This window comes from Anomaloglossus baeobatrachus, chromosome 2 (assembly GCF_048569485.1).
Source record: "Anomaloglossus baeobatrachus isolate aAnoBae1 chromosome 2, aAnoBae1.hap1, whole genome shotgun sequence".
Classification (NCBI taxonomy): Eukaryota; Metazoa; Chordata; class Amphibia; order Anura; family Aromobatidae; genus Anomaloglossus; species Anomaloglossus baeobatrachus.
In genome coordinates, this window is record NC_134354.1 from 135,801,238 (window position 1) to 135,821,128 (window position 19,891).

Here is a 19,891-nt window from a genome sequence, read left to right on the forward strand (position 1 = left end):
TTTTATCCATCAGCGGATATGACATCACACAAGCCCACCCCACCCCTGGATGTTGACTATAAAGGCATAGTGTAGGTCCAGGAGGTGATTTCTGCTTTTTCCCCACCTCCCTGGGCCCATTAATAAATGGTTGTCCAGTGCTGGATGACCCCTTTAAAAACAGCTGCAGCCTCAGTCAAAAGGGATTTTTTGGTTGCTTTGGTAAGAAAGCTGCTAGAAAAGGGGAAAACCTGCACCCATGGACTTTAGATCAGGTGCTATATGGCACCAGATCATGTGAATAGATGCCATAGAATCACATTTTCCCTACGAAGTTGCATTGGGCAGGCAAAATAAGGGATCCTACAGTGAAATAAAAAAACAAAAAAAAAAACAACTCCGGAGCTCCGTCACCTCCTTTATATATACACTCTTTTGTACATTTTTGTAATATACAGTCTAGACAATTACAATAAATATTATAAAGTGCGGTGGTCCTGTGCTCAGAGGTAAGGAAGGCACTGGTCTCATCATTCGTCTTGTACCTCCGACAGATTCAGGTTCCTTATATGAATTGGCATGACATTAAAAGTGGCGACAAAGTAATTTATCTTGTACTATACGTCAAGATTATACGGACTTTGTAAACGTTCATTGCCACAACAGTTTTACAGCACCATATATATGTGTATCACCTCTGTACTTTGGCCAGATAAGTCCCTTACATTATAAGGCCGCAGGCTGCGCAGATACAGTTGTGAGGAGACACTGACTCATTCTTCACATAGAGATCAATGGAATTGAGGCATATTTGTGGCCGTTTTCGCTGATTTCTTAGAGTTCGGGATATTATACGAGGTTTGGTGACTCTTTCCTGCAGTTAAATGATCTCAATGTCTCCATAACTTGCACAACAATTGCAAAAGAAAACTGCGGCACAACTGATACCAAAAGTTGCCATAAGTCCCTGCATTTAGTCCCATGTGCACAGACAATGCATGGAGCCATAACACAGCTATTATACTAGTGCATGGTGTCTGGAGTTCTTCTATTGAATATCTCCATACACGTCACCCAAGACAGAATGATACAGCATCACCTAGGGACAGTCTGGTTCTGTGTACACAGCTCTGCTGTGCATGAGGGTCTTAGGAAAATTACAGTCATCTGTCATTATTGGCAGACACTCCACAACCAGCTAATTATATATTTTTATATATATTTTGGGGTGTCCTAATTATCTTGGTGGCATGTTCAGTGGAGATAGAGGGAGTGTATGTTGCATTGAGATACTCCCCTCTACCCATTGAGAAAACACAAGTTCTTATAGTTGGGAGTGCAGGTGTATGTGACAGAGGAATAGCAATTGGTGAATAAATATTCGGCAGACAGCTGACTCTTCCAACTACAACAAAGACAAGCATTGGGCTCAACTTAGGCTGCTTTCACACCTCCGGTTTTTTTGTGCGGCACAATCCGGCGCTTTGCAGAAAAAAACGCAACAGTTTTTTTTTCCGCCGGTTGTGTTTTTTTTTGGATTGACTTACATTAGTGCCCTATTGTGCCGCATGGGCTTGCGTTCCGTCCAGTTTTTGGATGGAACTATGCCTGGCACTTTTTTTGTCCAGCAAAAAAAAAAAAAAAAAAAACGCATCGCGCCGCATCTGGCCGGTGCGATTTGCAATGCATGCCTATGGACGCTGCATGCGGCGTCCTGTGGCAAAAACCACATCCGGCCGCCGCATGCGGTTTTTTTCCACTGCACATGCTCAGTAGCGTGCCGCAAGCGGCAAAAACCGGATGGGCCGCATGTAAAAAACTTATGCAAAGGATGCGGTATTGTCGTCGCATCCGTTGCATAGGTTTTAGAGCCGGATTGGCCGCCTCTGCTAAAACCGGAGGTGTGAAAGCAGCCTAAGCGTTCATGTGTTTCCAACGTGGATAGAGGTCAGTGCCAGACGCCTCCGGAAACTGCTCACCTTCCCTGAGAAGAAAATAACCATTAAAATTCCAACTGGCCAAACCTCATCTGTCGGGGAATTGTAGGGTGACATCCCCCCCCCCATCCTTATTCCCATTACCCCCCCATACACATTAGGTGATCGTTCAGAACCACTGAAAATATTAGATTTGGCGGTATGTTCAGCTAACCTACATGGGGTCTTTAGATGGGCTGCGTAGTTGTACAGAATATATCCCAGGACAAACAGATTCAAAGGCCGTGTGGTAATCTGCCCCAGACAGTTCAGTCAATTTACACACAACATTCAGCAGTAAATCCTAGAAGGAAGGTTACGTTATTACTAGGGATGATCGAATACCTCAAATATTTGGCTTCACGAATATTTGCCGAATAGGTTGCCGCTATTTGACTATTCGCGAATATTTGATGCGCAATGTAAGTCTATGGGAAACCCAAATAACTATTTGGATCTTTTCGGGCTGCTCATAGACTTACATTGCGCATCAAATATTCGCATAGCGGAGACCTATTCGTCGGATATTCACGAAGTTGAATATTTGAGGTATTCGATCATCCCTAGTTATTACGTTTCAGAAAATACAGCCACATGTTAAATATTCTGTTGCTTTCCATTCATGGGCACCGGAGAAATGGGAAGAGTATCCCAAGAGTTGCAGTGGAGTTCCCGTTTCTGTGATCCACAGGCGTAATGTTCTCTCAGGGGATTGTACATCAGTCATTTCTGGTCTTATGCCGTCCGCTGCTCTCAGCAGTAAGGCGGCCATGTAAGTGCAGTCACTCTCCAGTCTAATGGATGGAAGCCTCCACATCATTGTGTCAAGAGTCATGAGAAAGGTCCTGAGTAGCGGGATGAAGTATTCCCATGGAGGAGCACATACTATGGAGTAGGTCTCACCGTAGTGACAGGAGGATGATGGTGGTAGACACTATGAGCAGAATGGCCGACGTCTCGCCCAGCTTATTAATCTTGTTGCCCGCGGCCTTCTCCAGCTTCTTCTTCTGTATCTGCTCCCGCCTGGCCTTCCAGAACCTCTCCCGGGCCAGCTGCTCCCCGTAATGGGCCTGGTAGAAGGCATCAAAATCAAACATGGGCTTGGCGGGTGTTGTGGAGGAGGCTGTGGACGCCGCTCTCTGAGCTGCAGCCTCCTTACGGGAAGGGCTGACGCTTTTCCCGCTGGGTTTCTTGGCGGAGCGGACATCTTCCAGGCTCAGGAGGCCGCGGTCGTACTTCTTCCTCAGGCTGACGCTGCCCAATATATGATAGGCCTCGGTCACCAGCCCAAACTGCTTGGCGGCGTCCTCGTTTCCAGAATTGCGGTCTGGGTGGAAGCGGAAGGACTGCTTGTAGTAGGCGGCCTTGATCTGGGACTGTGTGGCGTTTGCCGTCACCTCCAGTAGGTCGTAGTAGCCTGTGCGGCTCTTATACAGCAGAGACCCCGAATCCTGAGCCCCTCGGGGGCCATTCCTATGGCTGTTATCTTGGTGATAGGAGGTTCTTGATCCAGTCCATTGAGAATATACACGAACCGCCTGACTGTGACTCTGCTGCCTCCTGCTCCAGCCACTGTGGGCTCCCGAGGGCCACAATGTAAGTAACCGCAGTCTGCAGCCGGCCCCGGGAGCGGCGATTCCAGTGCACTCACTGTCTGTCTGACAAGGAAGGCCCAAAGAATCGCCATGTTTCCTGCCGAGTGCAATAGTCTCTTCACTAAAAAGTGGCCGCGCTTTACTCCGTAACAACCTTATACTGACCTCCGCCATATTTACCGGAGCGACGGCCGGTACTGTGTCAACCAATCACGTGACCCGCTGCTAAGGCGGGCCAATGTTAGGTGTAGAACCGTAGCGGCTAATATGATTGGCTAGCTGCTATGTCAATCACTTATTTTTTAGCCAATCAGTGTTAATTGTCGGTGGTAACCTAAATCGAGGCTTGGAAGTTATTTCCTGGAAACGAGTAGTGGACAATATAATAGCCATTTTGTCGAAGACTGGCACGGAGTGCTGCAATAGAATAGGTCCATCTAAGAAGACGCAAGTGTAGTGCTCACTTCGGCCTCTTGTGAGGAGTTCCTGGAGCGACTGCGTGACGTCATTTGTGTGCGCCGCTCTCACGTGTAGACTGTTAGAGCTTCAGGAATCATGGCGAAGAGTGTGAAGAGACCGGAGCAGACAGGACCGGCGGAGCTGGTGAGAAGACCTGACGGGGTTCAGTAGGGCGGGGAGTGCGGGGATGGCGACGGTTCTGTGTACACGTATAACAACGTTTGTTCATGCCACCCTACCCCAGTGGTTTCATAAGTAGCACCTATGGCCTCAGCCCACCCCTAACCGGAGAGAGAGACCCCCTCCCGCATCTGTAGCGGAGCATTGATGATTACCGATAGTGGGCAGGCTCCAGACTAGTTCAGGGCTACTGTGGGCTGCACTGGCCCCTCTCCTGCATTACACACACCCATTGGTTTCAATCCGTTTCATTGTACCTGTGGTGATGCTAAAGGGCAGCCCTCCCCTCCCCCACAGATGATTGCTGGAGGTCCCAGGGGTTGGGGAACACTGATCAGCTCTTACCCTCGCTGCCTGAACTTCTACATTACTCGAAGTTATATTTTTTTTCTGCAGACAATCCTGTTTGTTAAATCTATCTCTTCCCTTTAAAGGGAATCTGTCACCAAGTTTTTGCTTCCCCATCTGAGAGCAGCATAATGTAGAGACAGAGACCCTGATTCCAGCGATGTGTCACTTACTGAGATGTTTGCTGTCATTTTGGTAAAATCAATGTTTTCTCTGCTGCAGATCTAGCAGTTATATATAGAGACCTTGAATAAGCTGGACTACCTGGCAGCACACCAAGTAGTCCTCTAATGATAATCTACTGCTGATTAATCAGTGATTTTATCAAAACTACACTAAGCAGGTCAGTGACACATCGCTGGAATCAGGATCTCCGCAACAAAGGTTACGCTGCTCTCATATTAGGGGGCAAAAGCCTGGTGACCTATTCGGTTAAAGCACCATTCCAGCACTTTTTTTTCAGTGTTTGTGGGTGCTTTTAATATAAAGACACTCCCCAGGTCTTATACTCACCCCCTGGCGGTTTCACCTTTTTCATCATCACTCCGGTCCCACGGCGCCATCTTGTGACTTCTAACAGGTCAGAGGTTGTGTCACAAGCTCTCAGTGCAAAGTCTATGAGAGACAGAATGAAGCTCTCATAGACTTGCATTGATTTGTGACCTCCGGTGCATTCTATGAAACACTGGAGCTGCTGGCAGGTCACAAATTGCAGAAGAACAAAGGGAGCAGTCGTGATGGAAAAAGAAGATGGCGGCAGGTAGGAATAATATGGTCAGGGGAATTAGACTTAAAGCACCACTCCAGACATAAAGTAGAAGGAATACACTGGAGTGGTGCTTGGAAAATGGAACTTGCTTTCCAGTTGTTACTGCAAAATGTCCGCCATTATAAGGCCCAGTGCCCACGTTGTGTAGTTTTGACGCGTATTTTCAGAAATCTGCAGCAAAATCTGCATGTCCATTGTGAAGCCTCTAAAGTCTATGAGAATTCAGAAGTGCTGTGCCCACGTTGCTTAATTTTTCCCTTGCGTATTTGGTGCAGAAAAATAAGAAATCTGCACCAAATACACAAGGGAAAAATACTCAACGTGGGCACAGCACTTCTGAATTCTCAGACTTTGCCGGCTTCACAAGGGACATGCAGATTTTTGAAAATCTGCGTCAAAATCCGCATCAAAATACGCAGTGTGGGCACAGGGCCTTATATTGACTGCAGCCTGATAGATTCTCCATTTGTGTCTTTGTCGTAAGGAATTGGTGAGGAATCTGAGTATCGAAGGCTTATAAGAGAGTGCATTAGTCTTCAGTGTTAGTAGCGTCCCCTTCTGCAGATGATCCAATTGCTTCAGTGGTCTGATGTCTAAAGGCTGCTTTACATGTGTTGATTTCTCGTGCGATCGCATCCGCCCCCATCGTTTGTGCGGCACGGGCAATTTATTGCCGGTGTTGCACAATGTTGTAACCCCCCGTCACATGTACTTGCCTTCCAAACGACCTCGCTGTGGGCAGCGAACATCCAGTTCCTGAAGGGGGAGGGACGTTCGGCGTCACAGCGACGTCACACAGCGGCCGGCCAATAGAAGCGGAGGGCCGGAGATGAACGGGACGTAAACATCCCGCCCACCTCCTTACTTCCGCATTGCCGGCGGCCACAGGTAAGCTGCAGTTCATCGTTTCCGGGGTGTCACACGGAGCGATGTGTGCTGCCTCAGGAACAATGAACAACAGGACGTTCAATTTTTAGAAAATGAGCGACGTGTCAACGATGAACAAGAAGGTGAGTATTTCTGCGCGTTCATAGCTGTCACACGCTACAATATCACTAACGAGGCCGGATGTGTGTCACTTACGACGTGACCCCGCCGGCATCTCGTTAGATATATCGTAGCGTGTAAAGCCCGCTTAAGGGATGATAACTTGTTAGGCTGCGTGCCCACAATTATTGTTTGCAGCATTTTGGATGTAGCGTGTTTTCGCTGCATCCAAAATGCTGTGATGTACAGTACAAACACAGTGGATGGGATTTATAGAAATCCCATGCCCATTGTGCATGTTCGGCCCACAGCGAAAACAGACCTGCGGTGCGGCTTTCCGAGCCACAAGCATGTCAATTCTTTGCTGAGGAGTCGCTTGTGTCCTCCATAGGGAGAACACAAGTGAGAGATAGCAGGGTCCTAAACCCTGATCGTGGGTATGAGCAGCTGCGGTCTCCTGCGGAGGGGACTTGCGGCCCCACAGGTCAGGATCATGGGCACGTACCGTTAGGGGGCAAATATCATTCCCAAATATCCAGCCATTTTTCTAGTATTACACCAAATTGCTTGCGATCAGCTTGTGAACTTCCAGGAATAATAATGATGAAATGGATTATTAGGTAAGTGAATGTAGAGATGCCAAAGATATTCATTCATTGCTCATTTTCTACTCAAGGCCGACTTCCATCATAATTAAAAATAATAATAATAATTTGCCATAATCGACTTGGAGGTACAAATGATGTCCAGAGAAATACTTGGCGTCTCCCATGGACTGTATTTGTGCAAGAACAAGTGTCCATATTCATTCAGACTTGGTGCTTTATTCTGATTCATGACTATTGGGTGTATAATGTAGAATTTCACTTTGGGAATCGTGGACTTGTATAGATGTATTAAGCAGAAGAACTAATCCTCTGAAATTTCTTTTAATCCCTACAGTTTTATAATGAAGGTGAAGCTCAAAAATACACACAAAAGTAAGGACCCTTCTACTTTCATTGGTGTCCCCCTTGTCCATCCTGTATCTGTCTGCCCATCTCCCTCCTTCCCTGCAGTACTCCCTGGCTTGTCTATTTGTATTTTCAGTCCGTTCTTTGTATCCATCCTTTGTACACTTCTTCCTTTTCCTTCTAGCTCCCGTATAATAGAGATTCAGTCCCAGATGTCTGAGCGTGCTGTGGAGCTGCTGTGCTTACCCGAGGATCAGCCCTGCTACCTCCTGGATGTCGGGTGGGTTGTCTGCCATGTTGGGTATTCCATGTAGGTTTTATATTGAGGCTTTTTTTATATAAAATGTTTTTTTGTTGTTGCAGCTGTGGTTCTGGTCTGAGCGGAGACTTCATATCTGAGCAGGGGCATCACTGGGTGGGCATTGACATCAGTACTGCCATGCTGGGTGAGTTTGTTTTCCATGATGACGTTGATCATTGGGTTGCTCACCTTTTCTTAGCCGTATTCTTTGCTTGTTTATTTCTCTAGATGTGGCGTTAGAGCGAGAAGTAGAGGGGGACCTGATCCTTGGGGATATGGGGCAAGGTATTCCCTTCAGACCTGGAACGTTTGATGGCTGCATCAGGTAGTCCGCAGCTCAGAGAAGCCAAATAAAGGTGTCTGTTTAGTTTTTATTATATTTTGCTATTTTTTTTTTCTTATGCTGTTAGTATTTCAGCGCTGCAGTGGCTGTGTAATGCTGATAAGAAGACACACAATCCTCCTCAGCGGATCTTTCGCTTCTTCTCTACTCTTTACTCTGCCCTGGTGAGTGTAATTAATTGTCACTGTCTTATAATATAATATATGTACTTCACTGATTTGGTTTATTATTATAGAATTTTATAAGATACACAATTTCCACTAGGAGTCTTGGCACATTGTGCTGTAGAATGTTGTGTTATATATATATATATATATATATATATATATATATATATATATATATATATATATATATATATATATATATATATATATATATATATATCTCTATATCTGCTGAAGAAGGGTATTACACAGCAGTACCACTACCAAGGGGCTGGCCCCATTATTGCTTGATTATCCTCCTAGAGTAATCGAACCTGTAGAAAGAACAATGTACATTTCTGGATCAAAGTCAAAATTCGGATATTTGTGACAACAACATTATAGTACCTCAGCATAGCACCAATAACGGTAGGTACTATTGGAGTGGAAGCTCTATAGTTTGTACACGCAAGGGGTAAGGCTATTTTCACACATCCGGCATTTCGCCGGATCTGGCACACTCCAGTACAGTGTAATACTGTACAATGGCATCACGACACCTCCGGTCACACGACAGCATGTGACCGGAGCTTGCCGCGATGCCATTGTACAGTATTACACTGTACTGGTGTGCCGGATCTGGCGAAATGCCGGATGTGTGAAACTAGCCTAAGACCGATTTCACACATCAGGCCCTTAGACCCACAATGTATGGGTTGGCTGTGGATCTATTGACCTGCAGTCAACAGCTTCATGTCTGAGACTGTTGAGTTGAGGTTATTCGTATATCGCTGTCCATATTTGTACCATTAAATATGGATGTTTGCATTGGTCTTAACCCTTTCATGAACTTTGACGTAAGTTTATGTCATGGTAGGATATTGGTTCACTATCTGAGGTAAACTTGCATCATGGTCGATCGAGTAAGCACAGGAGCTATTGGGATCCCCGCAACATGATCACGGGGGCCCTGTTGTTGCCATAGCAACCTGAGGTCATCATGACGACCTCCGGGTCACCCAGCTATGGCAAACCTCTTAATATTATTATTAATAATTATAAGTTTATTTATATAGCGCCAACATATTCCGCAGCACTTTACAATTAGTACATAATTCAACAGCTACATTAGGAATGAGGGCCCTGCTCAAAAGCTTACAATCTATGGGGAAGAAGGGGGACACAAAAGGTGAAGCACACTTGTAGATCTGGCCGGCCATCGTTATGCTAGTTTATTGGTTACATATAAAGATGAATGATCTGGTCATTAGACAGTATCCTTTTGGGTGCCCTTACGTGCTATTTGTTGTATGTAGGATGTGAGGACAGAAATAGGAGTTACGAGTAGCATTTAGAAGGTGGGACAGGGGACCATACCAGGAGCCAAGGTCTATGAGACTTGTCAGTGCAGCACTGAGAGGTATAATGTATTTCAATACAGGTGCATTGTAATATACCAGCAATCGGACTAATAATTGATAATGTCCCATAAAGGGACCAAGTAAACAAGTGGAAAGAAATTAATTCTGGCAAAGTTCCCAATGGAAAATTAAATGTTAAATGAGACAGTCATTTTGAACGGTCTGTCATGTGGTCCTGGCGGTGACCATCTCTTTACACATCTTTTTAGACATGCACAAAAGTGCGGTCAACAATAGTTTTGTTCACCTTTGAAAAGAGAGACACCACTGAACAGAGGCCAAACAGTCTTTAGTAACTCTGCTGCCTCATTAGTGAATGGATCCATCGGGGATTTCACCTGAGTCACGTATTTTGGACATGTAGATGGAAACCCTGATGTAAGTGCTCAGCATAGAGCACAGGATAAATGTGACCCAATCCAAAATGTTCTGTATCCCACATCGCCACCAAATGGCATTTAACTCAACACACAAAAATACAAGTACCCACTCAGCTCCGTCATCTGTTAATGGAAATATAGGGGGCTTCCATGTAACTGGGAGCACAAAGGCTCTGAAAAAAACGCTTTTTCTTTTTCGCTCCTAATTGGGAGACCCAGACAATTGGGTGTATAGCTATTGCCTCCGGAGGCCACACAAAGTATTACACTTAAAAGTGTAAGGCCCCTCCCCTTCTGGCTATACACCCCCAGTGGGATCACTGGCTCACCAGTTTTGTGCTTTGTGCGAAGGAGGCAACACATCCACGCATAGCTCCACTGTTTAGTCAGCAGCAGCTGCTGACTATGTCGGATGGAAGAAAAGAGGGCCCATACGAGGGCCCCCAGCATGCTCCCTTCTCACCCCACTTCATGTCGGAGGTGTTTGTTAAGGTTGAGGTACCCATTGCGGGTACGGAGGCTGGAGCCCACATGCTGCTTCCTTCCCCATCCCTTTTTACAGGGCTCTGGGTGAAGTGGGATTCTATCGGTCTCCAGGCACTGAGGCCGTGCTCCATCCACAGCCCCTGGTATCTGCTGGACATGGAGCGGAGTATCTTCAGGGACATGGCCCTGCTACATGGAGGTACTCTGTGTCCCTGTGGGGACCGCGCAGACACACGGCAGCACTGCTGGGTGTGTTAGTGCGCCAGGGACAGCGGCGCTGTCCGCACTAGTGCCATCGCACACCACAGCGTTGCTGGGTGTGTTAGTGTATTGGGTGACTACCGCGCTAACCGCCGCTGCCGTTTTTATTTAAGGCGCCGCTGGGATTTGTGGTGCGCCGGGGACTTCCGCGCCGGCCAGCACTGATATGCCGGCCGCGCTTATTAACTCGAGTCCCCGGCTTCTGGGCCTAGTCTCCCTTCGTTACCGCCCACAGGCCTGACAGTCAGGGTAGGGGCGTGACGCTGCATAGCACAGCAGCGCTGAGAGCTGGAGTATGTTTTGCATACTCCACCCCTCTCACTGTGTGCACTGTGAAACCGGATTCCCGCACTTTCTCAGGCACGCCCACGGCTTCCTTCTCTACACAGGACGCCGGCAGCCATTAGTGTCAGTTTCTGTACGATACAGAGACAAGTGTGGAAGACCCTGGCATTCTGATAGTCACACAATCGCTGCAACAGGCGTTAAGCAGCACCTGTGGTGCTAACCCCACTAGTGCAGAAGTGCACTTATAGATATGCTTGTACTATATACATTGCACTGTTTGGTCGCACGTTGTATATACCCTCCTGGATTGTGCGGAGGAGTTATCAGCATATTCTCTGTGCAAAACAAAGTTGCAGAACCACATGTTTTTCTATGCAGCCGGTACAGCATGTACGGCTATACGGCCGGCAGGTTACATAGACCCCCATTGTATCCAACTCAGCCGGAGTCTCTGCTAATGGCCAGAGGATGAGGACGGTGTCTGCAGTATTTACTGACAGATTTTCTGAGACTATGGCTATGATACTAGAAGCCTAGCAGTCCGGACATGTCTCTCACAACATGGGCACTGTTGAATCATTGATCCATGGCCCCCCTCAGTGTGAACAACTAACAGCTCCGGGAATGTCACACGCATCCCAGAGTCACGGCTCTGCACAGACGTCAGTCCCAGACAGCCTAAGCGGGCTCACTATGAGCGGCCCTCGGTTTCATCAGGGTCCTAGCAGAAGGACTCTCTGTGTAATGAGGCGGAAGTAGCGGCTCAGGATTCTGATCCTGAGACCGCTCTCAATCTGGATACACCTAATGGTGACGCCATAGTGAATAATCTTATAGCGTCCATCAATAGAATGTTGGTTATTTCTCACCCAGCTCCTCCAGTGGAGGAGTCAGCTTCACGTATTTTTCTGGACCACTCTGCCTTCAGAGAGGCAGTCCAGGAACACCACACTTATCCAGATATGCGCTTCTCCAAACGGCTTAGGATACACGTTATCCCTGCCCCCTGACGTGGTCAAGGACTGGACCCAGTGTCCCAAGCGGCATCCTCCAATCTCCAGGTTTGTAGCTAGATCCATAGTTGCAGTGGGAGATGGAGCTGCACTTAAAGATGCCACTGACAGACAGATGGATCTCTGGTCTAAATCCATCTATGAGGCTGTCGGCGCACCGTTGGCTCCAGCATTCTCACCCTTGGGGCACTCCAAGCTATTTCAGCTTGTCTTACACAGATTGACACGGTTACACGTACATCTGTGCCGCAGGTGGCATCCTTAACCTCTCAAATGTCTGCATTTGTTTCTTACGCGATTCAAAAAAGGGTGCTTAACCAGTTGCCTTTTTCTGCTGACCGACTGTTTGGTGAGCGTTTGGATGTAACCATTAAACAGTCCAGGGGTAAGGATTCATCCTTTCCTCAGCCCGGACACAACAAACCCCAACAGAGCAGGAGGCAGTCGGGGTTTCGGTCTTTTCGAGGCTCGGGCAGGTCCCATTTTTCCTCGTCCAATGTGGACTCAAAAGGATCAGAGGAGCTCAGATTCTTGGCGGGCTCAGTCACGCCCAAAAAAGAGACAGTCTGAAAACCCGCTTCCAAGGCGGCTTCCTCATGACTTGCGGCCTCCTCTCTCCGCATCCTCGGTCGGTAGCAGGCTCTCCCGCCTTGGCGATATTTAGCTGCCATAGGTCAATGACCGTTGGGTGTGAGACATTCTGTCTCACGGGTACAGGATAGAGCTCACTTCTCGTCCTCCAACTCGATTCTTCAGAACTTCTCCACCTCCCGGCCGAGCCGCTGCTCTTCTGCAAACAGGGTGCACTCTATAGGCAGAAAGAGTGATGACCCCCGTTCCTCTTCAGGAACAAGGTCACGGTTTTTACCCCAAATTATTTGCGGTGCCTATAAGAACGGGCCGTTCCGTCCCGTTCTGGATCTAAAACTGCTCAGCAAGCTCGTGGACACCAGGCGGTTCCGGATGGAATCCCTCCGCCATGTCATCGCCTCAATGTCCCAAGGAGATTTCCTAGCATCATTAGGCATCAAGGATGCTTATCCACACGTGCCGATTGATCCAGAGCACTAGCGTTTCTACGCTTCGTTATAGGAGACTAACACCTTCTGTTCGTAGCTCTACCTTCCGGCTAGCGACAGTCCCACTGGTCTTCGCCAAGGTCAGGGCAGCAGTAGTCACAGTCCTGCACTCTCAGGGTCACTCTGTGATCCCATATTTAGACGATCTACTTGTCAAGGCACTCTCTTAGGAAACATGCCGACACTGCCCGAACGTTGCGCTGGAGACTCTCTAGAGTTTTGGGTGGATCATCAACTTTTTAAAGTCAGATCCGACCCCGACCCTATCGCTAACATATCTAGGCATGGAGTTTCATACTCTCTCAGCGATAGTGAAGCTTCCGCTAGACAAACAGCATTCACTACGGGCTGCAATCTCTTCTTTAAGAACCAGTCGCACACATTAAGACGCCTCATGCACTTCCTACGTAAGATGGTAGCAATGGAGGCAGTTCTTTTCGCGCAGTTTCATCTGCGTCCACTACAATGTGACATTCTCCGCCAATGGGACGGGGAGTCGACCTCCCTCAACAGAGTCGTCTTTCTTTCTCAGGCGGCCAAGGAATCTCTACGGTGGTGGCTTCTTCCCACCTCATGGTCAAAAAGAAGGTCCTTCCTATCCCCATCCTGGGCGATAGTTACGACAGACGCGAGTCTATCAGGGTGGGGAGCAGTTTTTCTCCACCACAGCGCTCAGGGTACGTGGACTCAGCAAGAGTCCACCCTTCAGATCAATGTTCTTGAACACAGAGCAGTGTATCTTGCCCTACAAACCTTCCAACAGCAGCTGGAAAGCAAGCAAATCCGACTTCAGTCGGACAACTCCACAGCGGTGGCATACATCAACCACCAAGGAAGAACGCGCAACCGGCAAGCCTTCCAGGAAGTCCGGCAGGTTCTGATGTGGGTGGAAGACACGGCATCCACCATATCCACAGTTCACATCCCAGGCGTGGAAAACTAGGAAGCTGACTTCCTAAGTCGCCGGGGTGTGGCCGAAAGGGTATGGTCTCTTCACCCGGACGGGTTTCAGGAGATCTGGCGCCGCTGACAGAGGCCGGACGTCGATCTAATGGCGTCACGGCACAACAACAATGTGCCAGCTTCATGGCACGGTTTCACAATCATCGAGCTCTGGCGGCAGACGCCTTAGTTCAGCATTGGTCGCAGTTCCAGCTACCTTATGTGCCACCTCTGGCATTGTTGCCCAGAGTGCTGCATTAGATCTGGACCGACTGCGGCCGCGCCATCCTCGTCGCTACAGATTGGCCGAGGATGTTGTGGTTCCCGGTTCTGTGGTGCCTCACGGTAGGCTAACCGGGGGCACTACCAGACCAATCAGACTGGCTGTCTCAAGGGCCATTCTTCCATTTGAATTCTACGGCCCTCAACCTGATGGTGTGGCTTTGAGTCCTGGAACCTAGTGTCGTCAGGATTACCTCAGGACGTGGTTGCCACCATGAGACAGGCTAGCATACCAACGTCCGCCAAGATTGACCACAGGACGTGGAAGATATTCTTATCTCGGTGCTCGGCGCAGGGTGTTTCTCCCTGGCCGGTTGCATCGTCTATGTTTCCTTCCTTCCTGCAATCTAGGTTGGAAAAAGGGTTGTCGCTCAGTTCCCTTTAGGGACAAGTCTCAGCGCTATCTGTATTTTTTCAGAAACGACTTCCTCAGGTACGCACGTTCCTACGGGGAGTTTGTCTTCTCAGCACTCCGTACAGGCGGCCGTTAGAGCCCTGGGATCTGAACAAGGTTCTAATTGCTCTCCAGATGCCGCCTTTCGAGCCTTTGAAAGAGGTCTCCCTTCCCGCTTTTCTCGGGAAGTGGCCTTCTAGTAACGGTCTCGTCTCTTAGGAGAGTTTCCGAGCTAGCAACGCTCTCATACAAATCTCCCTTCCTGGTCCTTCACCAGGACAGGGTAGTTCTGCGTCCGATTCCGGAATTTCTCCCTAAGGTGGTATCCCACTTTCATATCAATCAGGATATCACCTCACCTTCTTTGTGTCCTCGTCCAGTCCATCAATTTCAGAAGGATTTGCATCTGTTGGTTCTGGTGAGAGCACTCAGGTTCTACTTCCCGCATGGCGCTCCTGCGCCACCCGGATGCACTCTTTGTCCTTGTCGCTGGTCGGCGTAAACAGTCGCAAGCTTCTGAAACCACCCTGGCTCGGGGGATCGAGGAACCAATTCTTGAAACCTACAGTTCTACTGGGCTTCTGGTTCTCTCAAGGCTGAAGGCCCATTCTACCAGAGCCGTGGGTGCATCCTGGGCATTACGGCACCAGGCTACGGCTCAGCAGGTGTGTCAGGCACCTACCTGATTGAGTCTGCATACTTTTACCAAGCATTTTCAGGTGCATACCTACGCTTCGGCAGACGCCAGCCTAGGTAGATAAGTCCTTCAGGCGGCGATTGCCCACCTGTAGGAAAGGGCTGTTTGACGGCCCTATCACGAGGTATTCTTTTACCCACCCAGGGACTGCTTTTGGACGTCCCAATTGTCTGGGTCTCCCAATTAGGAGCGAAAAAGAAGAAGGGAATTTTGTTTACTTACCGTAAATTCCTTTTCTTCTAGCTCCAATTGGGAGACCCAGCACCCGCCCTGTTTTCTCGGGGTTTTTCTGTTTTTTCGGGTACACATGTTGTTCATGTGGTATGGTTCAGTTCTCCGATGTTTCCTCGGATTGAATTGGTCTTTAAACCAGTTATTGGCTTTCCTCCTTCTTGCTTTGGCACTAAAACTGGTGAGCCAGTGATCCCACTGGGGGTGTATAGCCAGAAGGGGAGGGGCCTTACACTTTTAAGTGTAATACTTTGTGTGGCCTCCGGAGGCAATAGCTATACACCCAATTGTCTGGGTCTCCCAATTGGAGCTAGAAGAAAAGGAATTTACGGTAAGTAAACAAAATTCCCTTCTTGCTCCACCTTAAAAAAAAAAAACCCCAAAAAAAAACCCAGCAAAATATGTGCTAAAAAGTCAAAATGTTCCCCTCTCTTCTGAGCCCCACAATGTGCCCAAGCCACACTTAGCATCCACATGTTTGGCATTACTGTAGTGAGGAGAGCCTGCTTAATTTACTCATCATCCACTGCTGCTTGTTTCTGGAAAACACCCATGGAGTCAAAATTATTGCTACACACCTGTAGATAAATTCCTAGAGAGTTGTAACTTCCAAAATGGGGTCACTTGATGGGGAATCTGCTCTTCTGGCAATTAGGGGCTCTGTATATAGAGTCCGCAAACTATTATGAAAATTTATACTTCACTTCAAATAGTACGCCATCCCTCCTGAGTCTCGCCGACAGCCTAAGCAGGTACTATACGGTCACATGTGGGGTATTGGTGTACTCAGGAGAAGTTGCACAACAAATTGTAGTTTTCGTTTTTTCTCATTTCCCTTTTGAAAATTAAAAACTTGGGGCCAAAGCACCATTTTAGTGGGGGAAAAAAATGGTAATTTTTGATTTACTCAGCTTAAAGTTATACAATTCTTTGAATCGCCTGAGGATGACAAATGCTTACTAACCCCCTAGATAAAGTAATTGAGAGATGTAGTTTCCAAAATTGGGTCACTTGTGGGGGATTCTACTTTATTGGTATGTCAGGGGATCTTCAAAATGTGACATGGCGTCAGCAATCTTTTCCTGTCAAAATGGTGCTTCTTCCCATTCAAGCCCTGTCATGCACCCACACAGTAGGTTTCCACAACATATGTTGTATCGGCGTACTCTGTAAAAATTGCACAACAAATTGTTTTGTCAATTTTCTCTGGTTAGCCTTATGAAAATAAAAAAAAAAAATTGGGGTTAAAGCAATATTTTTGTGGGTAAAATGTGATTTTCACAGCTCAACTTTATAATTTTTCTGTGAAGCATTTGGGGGTTCAAGGTGCTCATCAACCATCTAGATAAATTTCATGAGGGGGTCTAGTTTTCAAAATGAAGTCACTTGTGGGGGGTTTCCACTGTTTAAACACCTCAGGGGGTCTCCAAAAGCAACATGGCGTTCGGCAAAGATTCTAAACAATTTTTCTCTACAAAATTCAAATGGCACTCCTTCCCTAATGAGACCGTGTGCCAAAACAGTAGTTTTCCACCATGTATTGGGTATCTGCGTACTCAGGAGAAATTGCACAACAAACTTGTATGGTGCATTTTCTCTTGTTACTCTGGTGAAAATAAAAGATTTGGGGCTAAAATAACATTTTTGTGGGAAAAGATAACATTTTCATTTTTCCTTCCACATTGCTTTAATTCTTGTGAAACACCTAAAGGGTTAGTGAACGTCTTGGATGTGGTTTTGAGCAGTTTGAGGGGTGCAGTTTTTAGAATGGTGTCACTTTTGGGTGTTTTCTGTCACCAAGCATCTCAAAGTCACTTCAAATTATTATCTAATATATCAAGCTGAATGTGTCTGCATGTCCGGGATTGGCATCTGCACCGTCGCAGCTACAGCCACAAAATTTTGTATACTCACACGTCTGGACCCCGAGAGCGTCCTAGGCTATGTCGTGAGGCGAAATTTTAACCCCGCGCGTTCAAATTTACCAATCAATTTTGCCCCTCTCTACATAATGGGGAAAAAGTGAAACGAAAAGTGTATCCGCATCGTCGCATTTACAATCACTAAATTTTGCACAGACACCTCATGTGACCCAGGGTGCGTCATAAACTGTTTTGACAGGAAAATGTAACCCCCGCATTTTACAGTTACTCTCCAAAAAACATGCCTCCATTAAAGTAAATGGAGCCAGGAACTACAGGTTATTAGTAGGAGCTGCAATTGGTTGCTGTAGGAACAAGAGACATTGTTAGTATAAGAAGGTTATATGTGAGGTAATAAGATGACGGTAGAGAGGGAGACGGGGGAGAGGGAGAGAGAGAGACTGTGAAAGAGACAGTCAGACATGCAGACAGGGAAGGAGGAGACAGCCTGATGGGGAAAGAGACAGACTGGGAAAGAGACAGACGGATAACATTACTTGGCCAATTTAGTTAAATCTGTGTGGAATATCTGTGGTGTTGAAATATATGTTGTGAAATGCTTCTATTAGATTAGTTTTTGCCTTTTAATAATTACATTTCTATCTGTTTTGTGGTTTGTGTGTGCAGAATACATTTTTGTTAATACATTCTATTTTGTTAACAACAGTTATTAACCCGGGCGAAGCTGGGTAGTACAGCTCGTTATTATTAAATGTGATGTGGTTCCTAAAATATGGTTTTGTAAATTGTGTTGGAAAAATAAGAAATTGCTGATAAATTTTGAACCCTTCTAACCTCCTAACAAAAAAAGTTGTTTCAAAAATTGCGCTGATGTAAAGTAGACACGTGGGGAATGTTATTTAGTAACTCTCTGGTTTAAGGGCATAAAAATTCAAAGTTTGAAAATTGCAAAATTTTCGCCAAGTTTCCAATATTTTCACAAACGCGAAAAAATATCAACCTCAATTTACCACTAACATGAAATACATATGTCACAAAAAACATTCTCAGAATCACCGGGATCCATTGCAGCGTTAGAGGTATAACTGGTCAGTGACACTGGAGTTTGTCCCATATATTCAGTGGTTGCATTCATTTTGCCATAGACAATGTGTAGCTACATTTTACAATTGGAATGGAGTGGTCTGTTTTGCACACCAAATTATGGACCAAAAATACACTCCATGGGTAGTCTTCTTTTCTCTGTTATAAAGTTTGCTCCTTCTCATTGTCTGAGTCTGTTCTGGTCTCTGCATGGACTGACTCCATTACCTCGTGTGTCTCTCGCAGGCTCGGGGTGCTCGTGCAGTCCTGCAGCTGTATCCTGAAAATGGAGAGCAGGTACGGGCCATGTGTTATTCCTATACTCTATTATAACAGTCCCGTCTTTATATGTGAGACATGGTGTAAAGTTACTGATTTCTTTACTGAAGTTTTTATTTTTATTTTATTTTTTACACCTTTTTAAAGCTAGAATTGGTAACTGCTCAGGCGATGCGAGCTGGATTTACTGGTGGCATGGTGGTGGACTATCCGAACAGTACCAAGGCTAAGAAGTGAGATATACTTTACATGTTGATTGTTTTCCTCTCATGCAGTCGATATAATATCTATCTGGTTATCTATTTTGTAGGTTTTTCCTGTGCCTGTTTGTCGGTGTATCTGCAGTATTGCCTAAGGTAAGCCCCTGTTGTGATTGGGGTAATACATGTTCTGCATTATTCTATTAAAGGGGTTGTTGACTACCTGGACCTCTCCTTTTCTAAATTCAGTCTTCTCCTTTGTAAAATGAAAATAACATACTCCCATCATGCATCGGTGCCATTCCTGCGGAATTCATATGACCTTGTTATGCCATGTGAGCCCTGCGTCCAATCGGTGGCTGTTTTTCATCAAGATTTGGAGCAGCAATCCCCCTGCATGGCTGTAGATTAGTGGGGCTCATGAGTCATTAAACTGTTTTCTCTAGAATTCTAGCATAGAACGGTTTGATATCTCGCTACATCTCTCTCACAACTCATGGTTGCGCAAAAATGTGTAACTTTTGGCATTTTACGCTAATCCTGACGAGCCGCACCAACAATCATGCAAAATATGCATTGGCAGTTGCTTGTGTGTTTTGTGTTCTTTGTGTTTTTTTTTTTTTTTTTTTTTTTTTTTTTTTTTTTTTTTGGGGGTGGGGGAGAGGGTTTGCAGAAAAAAAGGTATGCCTCAGCTCAAAAACAAAAAACTGATGTGAAACTGCCAGCAATCATCACCAGAGGGAGCCTATGCTCTCTGAACTTACACTAAGCTCCATCATACAGGCAATGTCTTGGTAGTGCGGTTGGAATTTTTTTTCCATCAAATGTGTTTGGATATTTTTAATGTGATCGAAGGTGGAGATTTACTTAAGGCTACTCTTATAGTGTTACTAATAGAGTTGAGCGAGTTCCTAACTATTTGTACTCTCTATACTC

At 46.4% G+C, this 19,891-nt stretch overlaps 2 protein-coding genes across 2 annotated transcripts in view; one reads left to right on the plus strand and one right to left on the minus strand.

Moving 5' to 3' along the window:
- Nucleotides 1-384: 384 nt before the first annotated feature.
- DNAJC30 (DnaJ heat shock protein family (Hsp40) member C30) lies at nucleotides 385-3,759 on the minus strand. The gene has a single exon (XM_075333297.1). The coding sequence runs from the start codon at nucleotides 3,722-3,724 to the stop codon at nucleotides 2,855-2,857; it is 870 nt and encodes a 289-aa protein (XP_075189412.1). The 5' UTR covers nucleotides 3,725-3,759; the 3' UTR covers nucleotides 385-2,854.
- Nucleotides 3,760-4,047: 288 nt separating this feature from the next.
- The window catches only part of BUD23 (BUD23 rRNA methyltransferase and ribosome maturation factor), a 29,798-nt gene continuing 13,954 nt past the window's right edge, over nucleotides 4,048-19,891 (plus strand). The window contains exons 1-9 of the mRNA XM_075333300.1: nucleotides 4,048-4,153; nucleotides 7,236-7,273; nucleotides 7,431-7,526; nucleotides 7,610-7,692; nucleotides 7,776-7,872; nucleotides 7,958-8,054; nucleotides 18,723-18,773; nucleotides 18,903-18,988; nucleotides 19,066-19,111. Coding sequence (XP_075189415.1) covers nucleotides 4,106-4,153; nucleotides 7,236-7,273; nucleotides 7,431-7,526; nucleotides 7,610-7,692; nucleotides 7,776-7,872; nucleotides 7,958-8,054; nucleotides 18,723-18,773; nucleotides 18,903-18,988; nucleotides 19,066-19,111 — 642 coding nt within the window. The 5' untranslated portion in view covers nucleotides 4,048-4,105. The remainder of the gene's footprint in view (nucleotides 4,154-7,235; nucleotides 7,274-7,430; nucleotides 7,527-7,609; nucleotides 7,693-7,775; nucleotides 7,873-7,957; nucleotides 8,055-18,722; nucleotides 18,774-18,902; nucleotides 18,989-19,065; nucleotides 19,112-19,891) is intronic.